The sequence below is a fragment of the Spinacia oleracea genome, chromosome 2 (genome assembly GCF_020520425.1).
Source record: "Spinacia oleracea cultivar Varoflay chromosome 2, BTI_SOV_V1, whole genome shotgun sequence".
Taxonomy (NCBI): Eukaryota; Viridiplantae; Streptophyta; class Magnoliopsida; order Caryophyllales; family Amaranthaceae; genus Spinacia; species Spinacia oleracea.
In genome coordinates this window covers 80,752,280-80,768,058 of record NC_079488.1, presented here as the reverse complement: position 1 = coordinate 80,768,058, position 15,779 = coordinate 80,752,280, and the positions used below count along the sequence as shown (strand labels likewise).

The 15,779-nt window shown below is 33.0% G+C and overlaps 2 protein-coding genes and 1 long non-coding RNA gene across 3 annotated transcripts; all 3 read right to left on the bottom strand.

Annotated features, from left to right (window-relative positions):
• Window positions 1-2,410: 2,410 nt before the first annotated feature.
• Window positions 2,411-5,074, bottom strand: LOC110796123 (mavicyanin-like). Its single transcript, XM_022001154.2, has 2 exons — window positions 4,765-5,074; window positions 2,411-4,096 (listed from the first exon to the last, which is right to left on the bottom strand). The coding sequence occupies exons 1-2, from the start codon at window positions 4,931-4,933 to the stop codon at window positions 3,669-3,671; spliced, it is 597 nt and encodes a 198-aa protein (XP_021856846.1). The 5' UTR covers window positions 4,934-5,074; the 3' UTR covers window positions 2,411-3,668.
• Window positions 5,075-5,963: 889 nt separating this feature from the next.
• Window positions 5,964-7,611, bottom strand: LOC110796124 (umecyanin-like). The gene is made up of 2 exons (XM_022001155.2): window positions 7,366-7,611; window positions 5,964-6,643 (listed from the first exon to the last, which is right to left on the bottom strand). Exons 1-2 carry the CDS (start codon window positions 7,541-7,543, stop codon window positions 6,318-6,320), a joined length of 504 nt encoding a protein of 167 aa, XP_021856847.1. The 5' UTR covers window positions 7,544-7,611; the 3' UTR covers window positions 5,964-6,317.
• A 5,015-nt stretch (window positions 7,612-12,626) lies between these two features.
• On the bottom strand, window positions 12,627-14,676 carry LOC130467030 (uncharacterized). The gene is made up of 3 exons (XR_008927187.1): window positions 14,424-14,676; window positions 13,024-13,101; window positions 12,627-12,839 (listed from the first exon to the last, which is right to left on the bottom strand). It is a non-coding gene; the product is annotated as an uncharacterized lncRNA (long non-coding RNA).
• Window positions 14,677-15,779: the final 1,103 nt, after the last annotated feature.

Genomic DNA, 15,779 nt, shown 5'->3' with positions numbered 1-15,779 from the left:
TTTGTTCTAGATTGTTTTGTGACTATTCAAAGAAAAAGTTAGTTAAAAAACCTTATAAAACTCGTTTGAAGTTAAATAGTTTTAAAAAAAAAGACTAAAATGTTATAACGAATAATTTTAAAAAGTTGATTGAATTGGCCAAAAACGTTAGACAAAACATGTCAGTGCTCGAGCATAACTTACGAGTATATCATTACTTACTATATATGTATGGAGTACTACTTATTTCACATAAAAAAAATTGATTGAAAGAAGAAATTAAATTCAAATATCGCCCCTCTTAAGTTTTAATCTCATGTCCTCTTCTAAGTTTTAATTCATGAATGTGTAAGGTGTGTCCCTTCATATTCGAAGACGCATGATCATCCTACATATGTGCAAGAACAAAAGAATTAATGCCAATTTAAAATTTCTTAGAAACAATTAAAATAAAATAACGGGTTAAATTAAATTATTTTGCGTTAGAAATAATTTCCAACCAATTAAAAGTTGTCAAAGCTGAATGAATTTAAGTATTATTTATATAAGAATTGTGATTTTAATATATTTTTCAATTTCCAACATGGAAATCCACAAGAAATCGAATGAAACCTGGAGAAAAAGAAGTACAAATAGAATTTAATTCATGCTCATGCTAACAGAAGAGCGGATAGGGCGTCCAAATAGCTGAGGGGGGTTAGCTGCACAGGACCGAGACAGAGTTTGGTTTTTGGGAGGTGACAGTGGAAACGTTTCTGTGAAAAGCTTCAAAGTTGTCTGGGTTCAATTGAAAATTGCAAAAGAGGATTTTCGTAGTTTATTGTCTTGTATTGATGTAGTTACTTGTTAGTACTAGAGCCGTCAAATCGGGTCAACGGATCGGTTTCAGATCAGTTATAAACGGTTAGGGTAACATCGAAATCGGTTAATGTCGGGTCAATGTTTCTATTCGGATCGGTTCGGATAACTTTGGTTCGGATGACGGGACGGCTCTCGGTTCTTGAGCATGTTGGGAGATAAAAGGTTTCGAATTGAACCCAAATTCGATTAATTCGGGTCGATCTCGGGTTCAGTTGGAACTAGTTTGGATTTGAAACAGTTTTATAAAGGTTTAATTAGGTTTGGATTGAGTTTGGTTCAGGTGTATGTCAGATCAGATACGACGTTAACCGGCTTACTTCGTGTATGTGTCGGTCATGTCCGGATCGGCTAAGTCTCGCATACGGCCGGGGTCAAGTATGGATCGACGAGTCTCGTGTACGGATCAGACTTATCTCGACTTCGGGTCAATTATGGATTGAGTTTACGTTTCAAGTTTAGATTGAGTTAACCTTGTATTCTTGTGTTCTATTAATTCAGTAACTCTCGAGCTTGCATAAAATTACATCATTTTATTATTCTAGGACTTCATGCTAAACAAAGATTTTTAAAGCTTCTATTACAGTGTCTCAAAATCATTTAGTATGAAAAAAAATGGAATGAATTTCATATATCAATGGATTTACATAACTAATAGTTTAGTTCGGTTAATTTTAAGTCAGACTAATAACGATTAAATTGAATAGAATTCTAGTTCAATCGGGAATGTTTTATCTGAGATGGATTTCATTTTTAGGTTAACTCGAGTCGGGTTATTTTCGGATTTTGGATTAAGTCAGGTCGGATTGACAATATATAACTCAAATTCGGGTCTGCATGAGCCGGGTTTAAATCGGATACCGGGTTTTATCAGGTCGGGTTGTTTGTTGTTTTTATCGGGTAAATTTGGATTTCGGAAGCGGGTTCGGTTCAGTTAAAAGTTATCGGATGAAAATCGGGGTATGGGTCTCCCCGGGTCTCTAGCGGATGGGGTTTGGGTCTTGAATTCACGGGTTAATTCAAATTTTGGATCAATAACGGATATGTTCGGGTCGGTTTTGAGATCACAATTCCTCCGATATATTTGGTTCGGATGTCGGTTGATTTTGGTCGGTTTCTCAATCGGGTCAAATTTTGACGACTCTATTTGTTACCATTTGACAGATTGTTGGACCGGCCTGCCGGCCTCAGTGTTCTTATATTTTGGGCTTTGTGATAAACCTTACACCATTTAGTTTAATTGATATAAATTTCACACCAACCACACAACTACTTCCCCGTCCTTGATTTTTTTTACGCAGAAATAGGAAATATATTATAGGGAGGCGATGAAGGCCTCAATAATTGTTTTCACACATAAGAACCAGCAAAATATGCTCATGACTACCCACAAAAACCAGTAAAAGCCATGGCAGAACAAACTAGCCTTAAGAGTTTAGCACAAAGCAAAATAGGTGAAGTTAGGCATGTTAGCAATATGTTCACTAATCCTTCTGTAGCGAACAATCTTCAAAGCTAGGAAATTGCCAGGGGACCCGAATCCTTCATATAATCTTCAAGAACATTGCGTGGTGGTTGGAAGTGATAAGTCTTGGCTATTGACATTCTTCACCCAATCTCAGTCAGACCATGAGCAACTTTGTTCGCATCTCTTTTCACATGAAAGATCATGACAGACCAGTTCCTTTTCAGCAAAGGTTAATCAGCAAAGGTTAATCAAATGGGCTAACTGGTGATCCCGATAACCTGCTGGATTTTCAAGCATGTATTTCAAGGTGCTGACATCAATCTCTAGTTCCAGATGAGTGATTTTCCTTTCCCGGGCTATAAGCAAGCCTTCTTTGATTGCAGTCAGCTCTGCAGAAGCAGGAGACCTTAAAGTGGATAGAATAACCAATGTGCCAGAGACCTTTAACACACCTTAGCACCCCTCCACCTCCGGCATTATTAATGTCAATACACGAGCCATCAATGTTCAGCTTATAGAAAGATTTTAGAGGAGGAGCCCAAACTCGTGCAGGCTGAGAAGAACTCGATCCAGAATCAGAGTCTACACACTGCACCATATTGTTAGAGAAAGTATAATCTGCCCAAAACTTATTATAAAAGCTTGCAATACTTCCCATCTTTATATCAAAAACTGCATTGTTTCTGTAAGACCAAATGTGCCATAGGCCAATAGATCCATTCACATCAAGTGTTTTATTAAAAGTTGGTTGAGTGAAATTGAAAGAGATAAAAATGGTGGGACAAAATTTATTTTATGTAAGAGTAATTTGTAAACCCTATGAATATCTATGGTAACGCGTCACTCTTTTAGTGACAGACTAAATGGCAAATGTGGCAAACAAAAAGGAAAAAAGGGAGTACCCAATTAGGAGTTTGGTGCATTATAAAGCTGTCAAAACGATGGATTATTCTTGCATGATTCTGATCCGCAATAATATTAGTGTGGACCTAAAACCAATAATTTTATCTATCACCCTTTTTACATACATAGTAACCTCTATTTCTCATATAGTGACTATTATAAATTAAATACCAAAATTCTTAGATATAATAATCCTTTGTTTTTTAAAGTGAATTGTGACTTAAAATCACATTATTCAAGCACAACATGTGTCAACCACACCAATGTAATTTGATATTTTTTTTCATAATAATCATAATATACATGCCAAAATAAATTAGGCACAAGTTGTTACCCTTTTTTTAAAGCATGATCCACAATAAATTTAGTGTGGATCGTTTAAAATTGGTGAATTACTATTTCGCAATATCAATTGAAATTAGATGTCCTAATCAATCAACCACAATTAAAACTTCAAGAACTAAGCAATTACAAATTGACAAAGTAACCCCAAACTAAGGGTTACCACTAAAGTTAGACAAAAAACATTAGGACCAACGTATGAAGGCCGAGCTGAACTTGTTAAAGGCGGAGGAGTTGTAACAACAGTATTAGTTGGAGTAGCAACACCAGGAGGAAGAGCAGGATTATTTAATTCCGGGGCGATTTCCGGTGGCGGTGTAGGCGTAGGCGACGGTGGCAAGTTTTGTAGAACGTTTATGGCTAATTTTTGACCATTTTGACAATCATTGTGGAGGGTGGAAATGAAGTATCTTATACCCCTTCTGTTTAGGGTAATACTTGCTGGGGAATGGTGATTAAGGGAGATTAGGGAACTTGTGTTGCACTTCTTGTAAGCTCTTTTTGTTACTTCTGCTACGTTGTGGCTTCCATTGTTGAAATTGAATACTGCAAATGATTTTTGAAAAATGATTTATTAGTTCTTAGAGGATCCAAGTTGAAATTGTAGGGTCCGTCTAGAGTTCAAATCCTGTAAAAAATACAACCCCTTGTAAACTGACTGATTGAGACATATGTTGCGACTTACCTCCTCCATGATGCTTGAATGGCCGGGCGTTAGAGGTCCGGGGATAAAATTGAGAACGAAACTTTACTAGACTTTTTTTTTTTTTTTGACAGCATTTTACTAGACTTGTTCATTAGTGAAAATTACAAATTGAGGGTAAAATTCGTTCTCTTTTTTTCCCTAACAAATTAAAGAAGAAGGTTCTAAATTGATGAGCTTTATCACAATAGTGGATACGGAATATGGCATAAAAGAAACTACCACTGTCATTTAGTGACCGAAGTTAAAATATAAAATACAGAGTATTTCTCCCTTTACAGGTACTAATGTACTATACTCACTACTCAGCACATTATTGTAAATATGAAGATTTTCTGAGGTGGATAAAAATAATCTTCATATGTACAATTATGTGCCGAGTATCGATATAGAAAGATGAACATGGCATGAATGAAATTATTAAATTAAATAAACAAGATTTATTTTTAAAAAAATCCTAAGTAATTAATTTTAGACAATTAGTTGAACAAAAAAAAGAAAAGAATGTTACCTAAAACATCATGTATGACAAAGACATTGGACGAAGCCCAAACAGAATAAGTCATTGGAGTAGGAGGATCCACCCAATTCAATGCATCTCCAACTGTAAATGTTGTTGCATCTGCGCAATGAAATACCAATAATAATACTAGCACTAAAACTATTCTCATTTTCATCATAAATTATTTTTTCTGATGCTAATAATTGGTAGAGATCAATTTAGCGTAGAACAACAAGTGACGACCTTAATTACTTGAACATGATTTGAGTTGTAAAAACAAGTATTGAACAACTAAGTTTAATATATACTGAATTTATGTAGAGTATTAGCTATAGTGTGGACTGTGGAGATCATGAAGTATGATTTTGATTTACAGATCAAAAGTAGAGTCAAATAGTCAATGGTAGATTGTTGACATCGTACAAAGCAATAACTAAGAATCATTATTCAGAAATCACATGCTTGGTTCGCTTAATTGCCTACTACCTCCGTCTCCGTTTCATAAAGTTCTTTACATTTATTAATATATCCAATTTCATATGAGAAAAAATTATAAAAAGTTGATATTCTGAAAATGAATAACGAGACCAATCTAACAACATCTAACATATAACATTTTGATGTATATAATAGTGGGAATTTACAGTCAAAGTTTTTATGCTTTGGACACATTTTCCAAAGCGTAAAGAACTTTCTGAAACGGAGGTAGTATAAAATATGATCAATATGATATATGAAGAAGTGGTTCGGGTTGAATTTAGTTCGGGTTATGATGGTCTATATCCGTGTTGATTAGTGAGCCATTTAGGAGTATCTGATTACGGCCCGGCCCAAGTAGCATAATTTAACCATTTTGGTCATTTGAAATGTTTTTCCAAACACATTAATGGTCCGTTGCAACTTGCAAGTATTCAGCCTATTTCAATGTTATGTTAAAAATTTAATTATGTTACATTGCTGTATCATATAGATCATGTTAATAGAAAGTAACTATATATTTGATATCAACAATAAAAAACTTAATTATACGATATTACGATGATAAATGTAACTTTTTGATTCGAAAGTAATCAAGTATAGCTAATAGAACATTAACTATTTGACAATCACAATGGTCAACCATATATTTGATTTTTAAGTACAAGTATTTGGTAAAAAGTTAGTAACTTGGTTTAATACATAAGACTGTCATAAATAAGTTTTTGTACGAAGTATTATATTAGATATATTTGACGTAAATGTTTGTCTTGATAAAAACTTATTACAAAGTTTGTGGATACTCGTACAAGTAAGGTTGTGGAAAAATCGAATACAAACTTTTATATAAGGTGGTCATACACAAAATACCGCTTTGGTATCATATAAGTTAAGCAATGGAACCAATTAGTTAAACAATAGAACCAATTAGTTTAATAATAATTAAACTAATTAATTAGTTAAGGAATAGAACCAATTAGTTAAGCAATTAAACTAATTAGTTAAGCACTGTAACTAATTAGTTATGGAACTAATTAGTTAAGCAATGGAACCAATTAGTTAAGCAAATCAAATTAAAAGATTGATCACAAGTTCACAAAAAAAAGCATGAGAGAAGATGAGGCAACAAAGGCAAAAGAAGGGATATTCGTTGGTGATGAATTCGCCGGCGGAGTTGACGACGAAGCTGGTGACAACGGCGACTTGTCGGTGACATTGATGGATAATTTTAAGCCGGACAAACAATGGTCATCAACGGTGCAGATGAAGTGAAGCTGGCCGGTTTTCTGAAGAGGAACTCGTACAGGACTTTGAGACATTATGGCCGAGTTTACGTTACTTGTGTTGCACGTCTCAAATGCATTCTTGTTCACCAAAGCCACCGTGTGAGATCCATTCACAAAGTTGAACACTGCATTTTTGTACATATTGTACACAACAAAATTACTTCAATCTCCATAAATAAACTAGCTAAGATTACAAATCTAAATAATGATTTACTTTTAGAAACCGCGTAAAATGCAAATGAACAGAATTTCATGGACCAAAAGTAGTAACACAAATGTATAGTGAATGCATCTTCTTCTAAACAATTTTAAAGTTGACATTTGGCTGGGCCGCCTGGATCGAGGCACAACAAGATGCGACACGAAAAAAGCACGACCCGACACGAGTAAGAAGTCTTGGGTTAGGCTCGACCACATTTAATTTTAAAAGGCACGATAAATCCCGCTAAATTCAATAAAGTTAGGCTTAGGCACGAATGTATGACACGACCCATCATGAAGGCACATGGGCTTGGGCCTATAAAAAAAGCATGACAAAGCACACTAAATTGAGTACAATTAAGCTTAGGTAGGAAGGCACGACCCAACCCGGCATGAAAAAACGCGCTAAATTGAAATTAGCCTTAGGCATGAAGACACGGCCCGACCCGACCCAAAACGAGGGCACACATACTTTGGCTGTCCTTTTGATATTTTAGCCTGGTCCGACTGACACGAAACAAGTGAGTTTGACGTGAGTCGGGCCAGTATGTGGGTTCAACACAAACCAGCCCAGACCAGCCACAACCATCTTTACTGAACATTAGTCAAAATTACCTAGAACATTTTCTTTTTGACAAACAATTACCTAGAACATCACCAACGGAAAATGTGTGTTTGGAAGCCCAAGTAGAGTAAGTTTCCGGTGAGCCGGGAACGTTCCACGCCGCATCGTCTCCTACGATCAATTCTGTTGCACCTACATTGTGATTCCTCAACATTAGTGTTGTAATTGCTACTAACACCACTATATATTTTGCAGCCATCTTAATTTAATTAATTTCTCTCTAATTACTTTCTCTAATTCTTCCTAATTAGCCTTTTAGATGTTGATTTAAACCTTAATAATGCATGAACTAATAGTCGTGCGCCATCATCTTGGATTGATAGTTATAATCAAGTTGATATTTTAAATGTAATAAAATAAATGGAATTAACGTTAATTAGTTGTCAAAATACTTAAGAAAAGGATAAAGAAGTTGTCAACCTTTTCTTATAGGTTAGTTGCTTACCACGTACTAGATGATGGAGCCATTATTATTAATGTCATCATGGTAGTTTTGACCAGCTCTTTGAACTTTGTTGAGATCCATTTATGTGATTTTAATTTATACATAAATTCAACAAAAGAATCATTAGAAGTTAGGGTAAAAGATTAGAGTTCGCGTAAAAAGTTGTATGCAGTTAGTAATTTAAGGGGTCAGTCCACATGCACTGCCACGGTCACCTATCTCTTATCCAACTAGCATTAAAGATGGTTGTGGTCGGGCCGCCACGAAACCCGACCCGACTCGGTACAAAAAATTACCGGCTTGGCACGGACACGAAGTAGTGGGTCATGGGTCGGGATTGGGCCTTAATTTTTTGAAAAAAACACGACTCGACACGACAAAGCACGCTAAATTTAGTAAAAATTAGCTTTATACACGACGGGCTGGAAAGCCCGTGGGCTTGGGCCATGTTTTTAACTTTTGGACCCGTCCCGGCACGAAACAACGTGGACCTGACGTGGTCCCGACCCGGTTAGGCACACAGCCCGAAGCCCGGACCGGCCCACGACCATCTTTAACTAGCATACCAGCTACTGCTAAGTCAATCCGTGGACTATGGACCGGGTGCACATAGAGCATGGTGCACCAAAAGAACATATGTGTATAAGCAAAAGAACATGACATGCACTACGGCAAAAGAACACGTGATATAATATTTCACTTTTTTGCTATAAAAATAATATATTATTTTACTATTTATTAAAAACCTAAAAAAAAAAAAAACTCATGTTCTTTTCTCGTAACCAGATGTTCTTTCAATTATATATTAGTGTTCTTAAGATGCACCATGCTCTACGTGCACCATGGTCCACCCTCTAAATTGCGAAATAATTGTTTGAGAAATTTTGTGTAACTTTTTTGGCTAGAAAGAAAAGGTCGTGTAGCTAGCTAATTATTAAGTACGTATTTTGTATTCGGAAATGATAAAGGTCGCAACATGCGACCTTTAAGCCGTGTCACAGTAGTGACGTGGCACGCCTATGTGTCATAGATGTATTAGGAAACTAAAATATTTAGATTATATAACCTATTATACATGCCATAAAAAAGGTAGGAAAATCTTAATATTCTAATTTACAAATTTAATAATATAATTTTTTATTTCAGAAAAACAATTCTAATTTATATAGGAAATTAGAAAAAAATACTTTTAATTATTTATATGATATATGAAATTAAAATTAAAATTACATTTACTAATTTATATTTAGAAAATAAAAAATACAATACATTAGAAAATAAAAATTAGGTAAAGGATTTCGGTGGGGTTTTAGTCTTTTGGGTTTGTTTCAACCTTCAACTTCCTGTATACCACAGAGCTCTCCTCAGTCCTCCCCCAAACGGGGAAAAAAAAAAAAAAAAAAAAAAATTCTTCTTCAATGGGCGACCATGGTCTGCAATTAAGCCAGATATTTGTTTCTCAATCTCTCTTTTTAGTTTCATCAATCAATCATCAGTGATATAATTATCATCAAGCTAATCAAAAAAATTGGGCATTAGAAATTTGTGGATGAATTTGCTTGTGGATCGAATTGGCTTGAAATCCACGATCGGTAATGTTTATAATCGAAGATAGATATTATGCAATTTAAAGATTATACATATGTAGAAGATAGATTTTTCTGGGTTTTAGCTCATCTTGTGAACCGTTATTGGAACTTTAATTGATAAATTTTCCCCTATGACAAATTTTGTCCAATCTATATACTCTGCAATTCCCCCCTAGGTAACATTAACGGTTCCAAATTTTGTCCAATCTATATACTCTACTAACTCATCTTGTGAACCGTTATTGGAATTTTTTAATTTGTGAATTTTTTTTTGGAATTATAATTGAAATTGTGAACCGTTAATGTTAGGATTTTGCTGTCAATAATAAAGATATTTAGTTTTCATAGTTTTCATTGAGATAATTTGAAACACCACCCTTCAAAGTGTAGAGGTTCGTGAAACCCTTTTGTCTGTTAAAAACAGTGTAGAAGATGAAATAAATAAAGCTTCTTGATATTCAAATGAAATTAGATACTTTATGTAAACAGAAAAAACAGATGGAACAACCTGAGGATGGTAGAATATGCTCCAAAATTATTAATTACAGTAGAAAGTGGAATTTCTTCAATCTTTTTTTTTAATCTTGATAAGTCAATATGATAAATGTGAAGCTCGGAGTACCACCACCTTATGCCGTTTCTGCTACACCCTAACTTTATCAGGATCACAATGCCATCAGTGATTTTTTGGTTGGTTATGACTTAACTTGTCAAAGACATTGAGGCCAGATGAGGATTATCAATTGAACTTGGAAGGGAACCTATTTTTTGCTACTCATTAGCTGTAGGGTTTCTATGCGACAGGAGATGTGAGATATTTTGCTCTTGCCAAACGCCCTCTTTAAGGTAATTGGTAAAAAGCTGGGGAGGGATTTGGATTCAAGGGCCTTTTTAGTGTTATACGGAGTAATAGCTAAGGCAGGCTCTTTTTTGAAGGTTAAAATTTTGTACGTTTTCTCAGTGACAATACATTAAAATATACTTCCTCCGTCTTTTAATACTCGCAACGTTTGTTAATTTCACGCATGCCAATGCACAACTTTGATCATTTATATCTTAAATTCTCTTTATGCAAAAATTATAAAAAGTTGATATTTTGAAAATACACATTGAGACGAATCTAACAAGATCCCACATGACTATGTTTTATCTTACATAAAAAACACTACGAATAGTCAAAGTAGATTATATGAATAGTGACAAAAGTCCAAACGTTGCGAGTATTAAAAGACGGAGGAAGTATGTTTTATCTTTATTGACATTCACTAAAGGGTCTGAATCAGTCACCTGAAACAGAATACACAAAACATAATACAAATTATTAATACTCAAAACTGAAAAAATCTTAGACTGAACAAACTGAATCTAAAAAACAAACTGGACTGATTACAATGCACTTAACCAATCTCTATCATTATCACTAATTGTACTACCACTGATTTTCAAAATTCAATGCTTGATGTCAACCTTGAGAGCCTGGACCAAAGCTTAAGCTGTAGGAACTGCAGAGTTCCTAGCTTTCCATATTATGTAGGAACTGCTGGTTACATGATATAATAAAACAGTGGATGGCCAGGGTTTGCAGGTTAGAAAGGAGAAAAAATAATTAGTTTGTAATAAGATCCATATAATATGATTCTGCTTGTTAAATAATATGTTCATCTTCTTTAGTTAAATATGATTCTGATTGTTCAAGATTGAGTACTTGATTTTTTTTGTAGATGGCTTCTCAAGAACCTGAAGATCTTGAGCTTGTCGAAGTACCTAAGGTGGGCATGTCGTACCTAAGCTTGAGTTTATCTTTCACTTAACTTATTGTTATTTATTTATTTTTACAGAACCCCCGGGCAAACTTGGTGATAATTTAACACATCGAAGAGATATAGTTCAAATGAGACTATTTATGAAAAATCTGATAGAAACATTCGGGTGCAAAGAAGTGGAAGCAATGTTGATCGAAACCAATAGACCCGCACGTTTGATGGAAATATTCGAGCTTCAAAAGAACGAATATCTACTAAAGACTAAACAATTTGCAGAAATGCCAATCAATGAAAATGGAAAGCGTGTAATTTATTTGCCTATCATAGATATGGGCCTCGTTAGATCGGAGATCAATGGGAAGCCTAGTATAGATATTTCAGAAACACTTCCTAAAAAAATGAAGATCATAGAATTTATTGATCTTTCCGATGAAGATTAAAAGATTATAAGTTATTTTAGTTATTTTATCGTATTATTTAGAATGTTTTTATTTATTTTGAGGAAGGTGTTTACAATATTTGTTTAGAAGAGCAATAAAATATTTTATTTGAATAGTCAAGCTTTCGCCGATTATAAGTTATTTTAGTTATTTTTATCGTAGTATTTACAATAGGGAGCGGCAAAAAAAAGATATATCCAAGGTAATACCGTTGTCAGATGCTCGTAATCTTTCTCTTGCCTAATATGTCAATTACAAAACTGAATAAAATCTGTATTGTTACCAAATTATGAAACCATAATATAATCAATTACCTAATGTTAATTGGCTTCCTATTTGGATAAAAAAGTCTTCAACGCATTTTTTTTTTGTTTTGTTAAGAAAGTGCAACCTGATTAGAAAGTACAGACCCGGCCATATCCTTCGTTACACCTATGCAGTTATTTTTGTATAATTACGAAATATATAGTGAAATAAAATAAACATTCACATTAATTCCAATTGTCAATGAGTACTGAGTTGGACGCCTAGCCATCAATCATCATTAAAAAAAAGAGTCCCGTTCATCATTCAATTAAGAACTAAATTATGATGATCCAATTTCAACTATGGTTTGAAAGAAAATTACTAAATATTTAAAAGATAATTTAAAATTAATTTCAAGAAAAGCATGTACTGATGTACTATTGACATCATTTTTACATAATTCATTCCCTTCTAAGTAAAACTTAGCTCTTTGAACAAAAAATTAAAATTTTAAAACTATATAGTCTCTTTTATGGTGTTCAGCACTTTCCAAGATATCTTCCTTTCGTAAATTATAATCACTCTTCACAATCGTCAACGATAGTTGCTCACGTACACACTTAGTATCTTCCTGCATAATAGATGTAGTTTCATGAGTTTATGTATGAGATAAGCTCAATTTTTATGAACTAGTAGGTTGTAAGTTGCTTACCAAAAAGTAATTCAACTCTGTTTCATAATGTGGCCATAAATCAATTGCAACCAACATATATATGCCACAATCATGACTGCAAAAGAATCAAATTCATTTTTTCTGGACAACACCTCACATTAGGTACCTGACATAAAAAAGAGTTTAGCTATTATGATCAATCTCAAGTATAAATGTCAATGAGCTATAAATTAGGTGCATATATTTGATGTAATTCATACCGCCGTATGACCTTCTTTTGCTTCTTTTCTTTCAAACTTCTGCTCAAAACTTCCTCCTTCGCTATCAATAGTTCTCATTCTATTTTGACAAAAAAAAAAAATTCAAGTATTACATCAAACTGAATATTGCCTAGCCCCCAAACCTAAAAAATATGGCAAAGTGCAAATATATAAAATTCTTTAAAAACTTTCTAAGATTCCAATATTTGCACTTCTCCAAAATCCAAAATCTACTAGTATGTTTAAAGGAATAAGAACTTTACCTTTTCTCACCATTCTCTTTTAAATCTTTTGCATCTAGATTTCTTTTGGCCATCTAACACTAGTGTTCTCTTGGTGTTCTGTAAATTCAAACAAATTATAAAGGATAAGTCAAGAAAAACGTAGGGCAATTCACAGGGCAATAAAAATCTTCATGGCACATGAACATTTACATCAATACAAGCTGGTGGTGGAGTCCGACTCAGATAATGCAGTAAAATGGTGCTCAAATCTAAAACCTGGGCCTTGGAACCTCACTTTTATTCTCAACTACATAGAAATGGCCAAGGAAAAAGGGGATAGGCATAGACATTACATACAAAGGCCGTGAGTCCAACACGGTAGCAGGTGCGCTAGCAAGGCAAGGCTTACGCAGACAAGATGATTTTGTCGCATGGTTATAACTGTTGTAAACCATAAAATAGCATAGAGTGCTTCCCCTCAACTTTTCAATTACTTTTTTGGGCATATGTAATTATTTGGTGCATATATGACAATGACTATGCAAGAGAAACGAGACCTTTAAACTGCAAATTAGTTATGAAAATCATATCTGCTAGATTCAATCAAAATCTAATAACTATCAAATTCATTTGTACATAAACACTGAAGCAAAAACCCTTTCAATAGCCAATTGCGAACAGATACAAACTTTTCAATTGCTTGTAATCGGACCAAAATGCAAATGGGCTGGACCGATTTGGAACCCATGCCAAAGTCAATAAAATAACAACAAATTATCCAAAAAAAATAAACGTAAACATAAACATCAGAAAACAGAGGATCCTCCTTTAAGAAAAACAGAGACTGCTCTGTGAGATCATAACCCACCCAATTGAATCAACCTAAATTTAAACACTAATTATCTGAAACATTAAGGATAGATGTGTAATCAACAATTGTCCAACCTATGGCTCCTCCCTCCATCTTAATAAAAGAACAAACCTCAATTATCAAAAAAAAAAAATGCAGTAAAATATAATTCTTGCATAATGTCCGTAGCTTGTACAGTGTAGCGAGTCAAAACAAATTAGTATGAGGTAATTAATCATCCACACAATCTCCTAAGCAATGAACTAAATTATCAAAAGAAAGAAGAAAAAAAATGCAGAGTACATCACAAATTTTTACGAGATAATTTAGACCAATGAGTTTTTATACATTCATAGTTTCATTCACAATTGAAAATTGGTTTGATAATTGAAACTGATTTTTGGGGATGGTAAAAACGGTAAAACGCTTGCTGGGAATTTACGTTTAAATGCTTGATTGAATTGAAAATTGGGAATACGAATTACTGCAATTTGAAGTAGTAAAACGGAAGGGAAAGCGATTAATTGAATCAAGCGAACAATTAACATCGTTTTTCTTTTCAAACTTAATGCTTGATTCATTTACTAACCTTAACGCGTGTGATGTCGAAGGAAAAGATGGGTGTAATGGTGAAGTGCCGACGTGCCGTTCTTCCTCTCTATGGTGCTTGACTGCGGAGGAGATGAACTGCTTGGGTTAGGAAGATGAACTTGACGTGGTGTTTCAAATAAAACTTGCTAGACCTAATTAAAAACTAACCTATTCATTAAAATTTAAAATAATATTTTAAAGTAATGTATAATTGTGAATATTTATTTACATAAAATATATTATTAGATTATAATTAGTGTATTTTTTAAATTAAATTGATGTATTTTTTTAATTGCACAAAAAATATTATTAGATTATAATTTTTATTTTTTTAATTTGTAATTTATAAGATAAAAGGAAATATATATTTACTATGAATATAATAAAATTTTATTTCCACCTTTGTATCGACTGCCTAATTTATATATTTTCATAGTAAAAATATTGAATTGATAGTAAAAATAAATCGGTGACATGTTGCCTACGTGGAGCTTAGTTGTACCAATCAAATATGGACACGTAAGATTGCGACACTATTTTTTTGTCGCAAGTTGCGACCTATATCATCGTCCTATTTTTGTTCTTTTTGCGTGGGAGTTTGGCAAAAATGAAGTAACGACAACAAAATCATATAAATCACTAATTTTCTCTCCTGGCAATATATAAAATGGAGAATATAACAATGACATGGAAATTATTTTGTTAATTTTTTTATGAAAATATGTCGCAAGTACGATAGAAATACATTTGTGGGAGAGAAATTCGAATATACTACAAATTCGATCCACAATCTTAACTAATAAGGTAGAACCTTATTGGTAAATTATTTTGTTAATTACATACTCACAAATGATGTCAAAGGGGCATGCATATGGGTAGAATCTTTAGGTATTTTGGTAATTAGATAGAAATGTAAGGGTATTTTAGGATAAAATATATGTCCAAAAATAGAATAGATTCTAAATGGATACAACAATATGAAACGCTTAAAATGGAAATGGATACAACAATAAGAAACGGAGGGAGTAAATAATAAATAATAAATAATAAATAATAAATAATAAATAATAAATAATAAATAATAAATAATAAATAATAAATAATAAATAATAAATAATAAATAATAAATAATAAATAATAAATAATAAATAATAAATAATAAATAATAAATAATAAATAATAAATAATAAATAATAAATAATAAATAATAAATAATAAATAATAAATAATAAATAATAAATAATAAATAATAAATAATAAATAATAAATAATAAATAATAAATAATAAATAATAAATAATAAATAATAAATAATAAATAATAAATAATGAATAATAAATAATGAATAATAAATA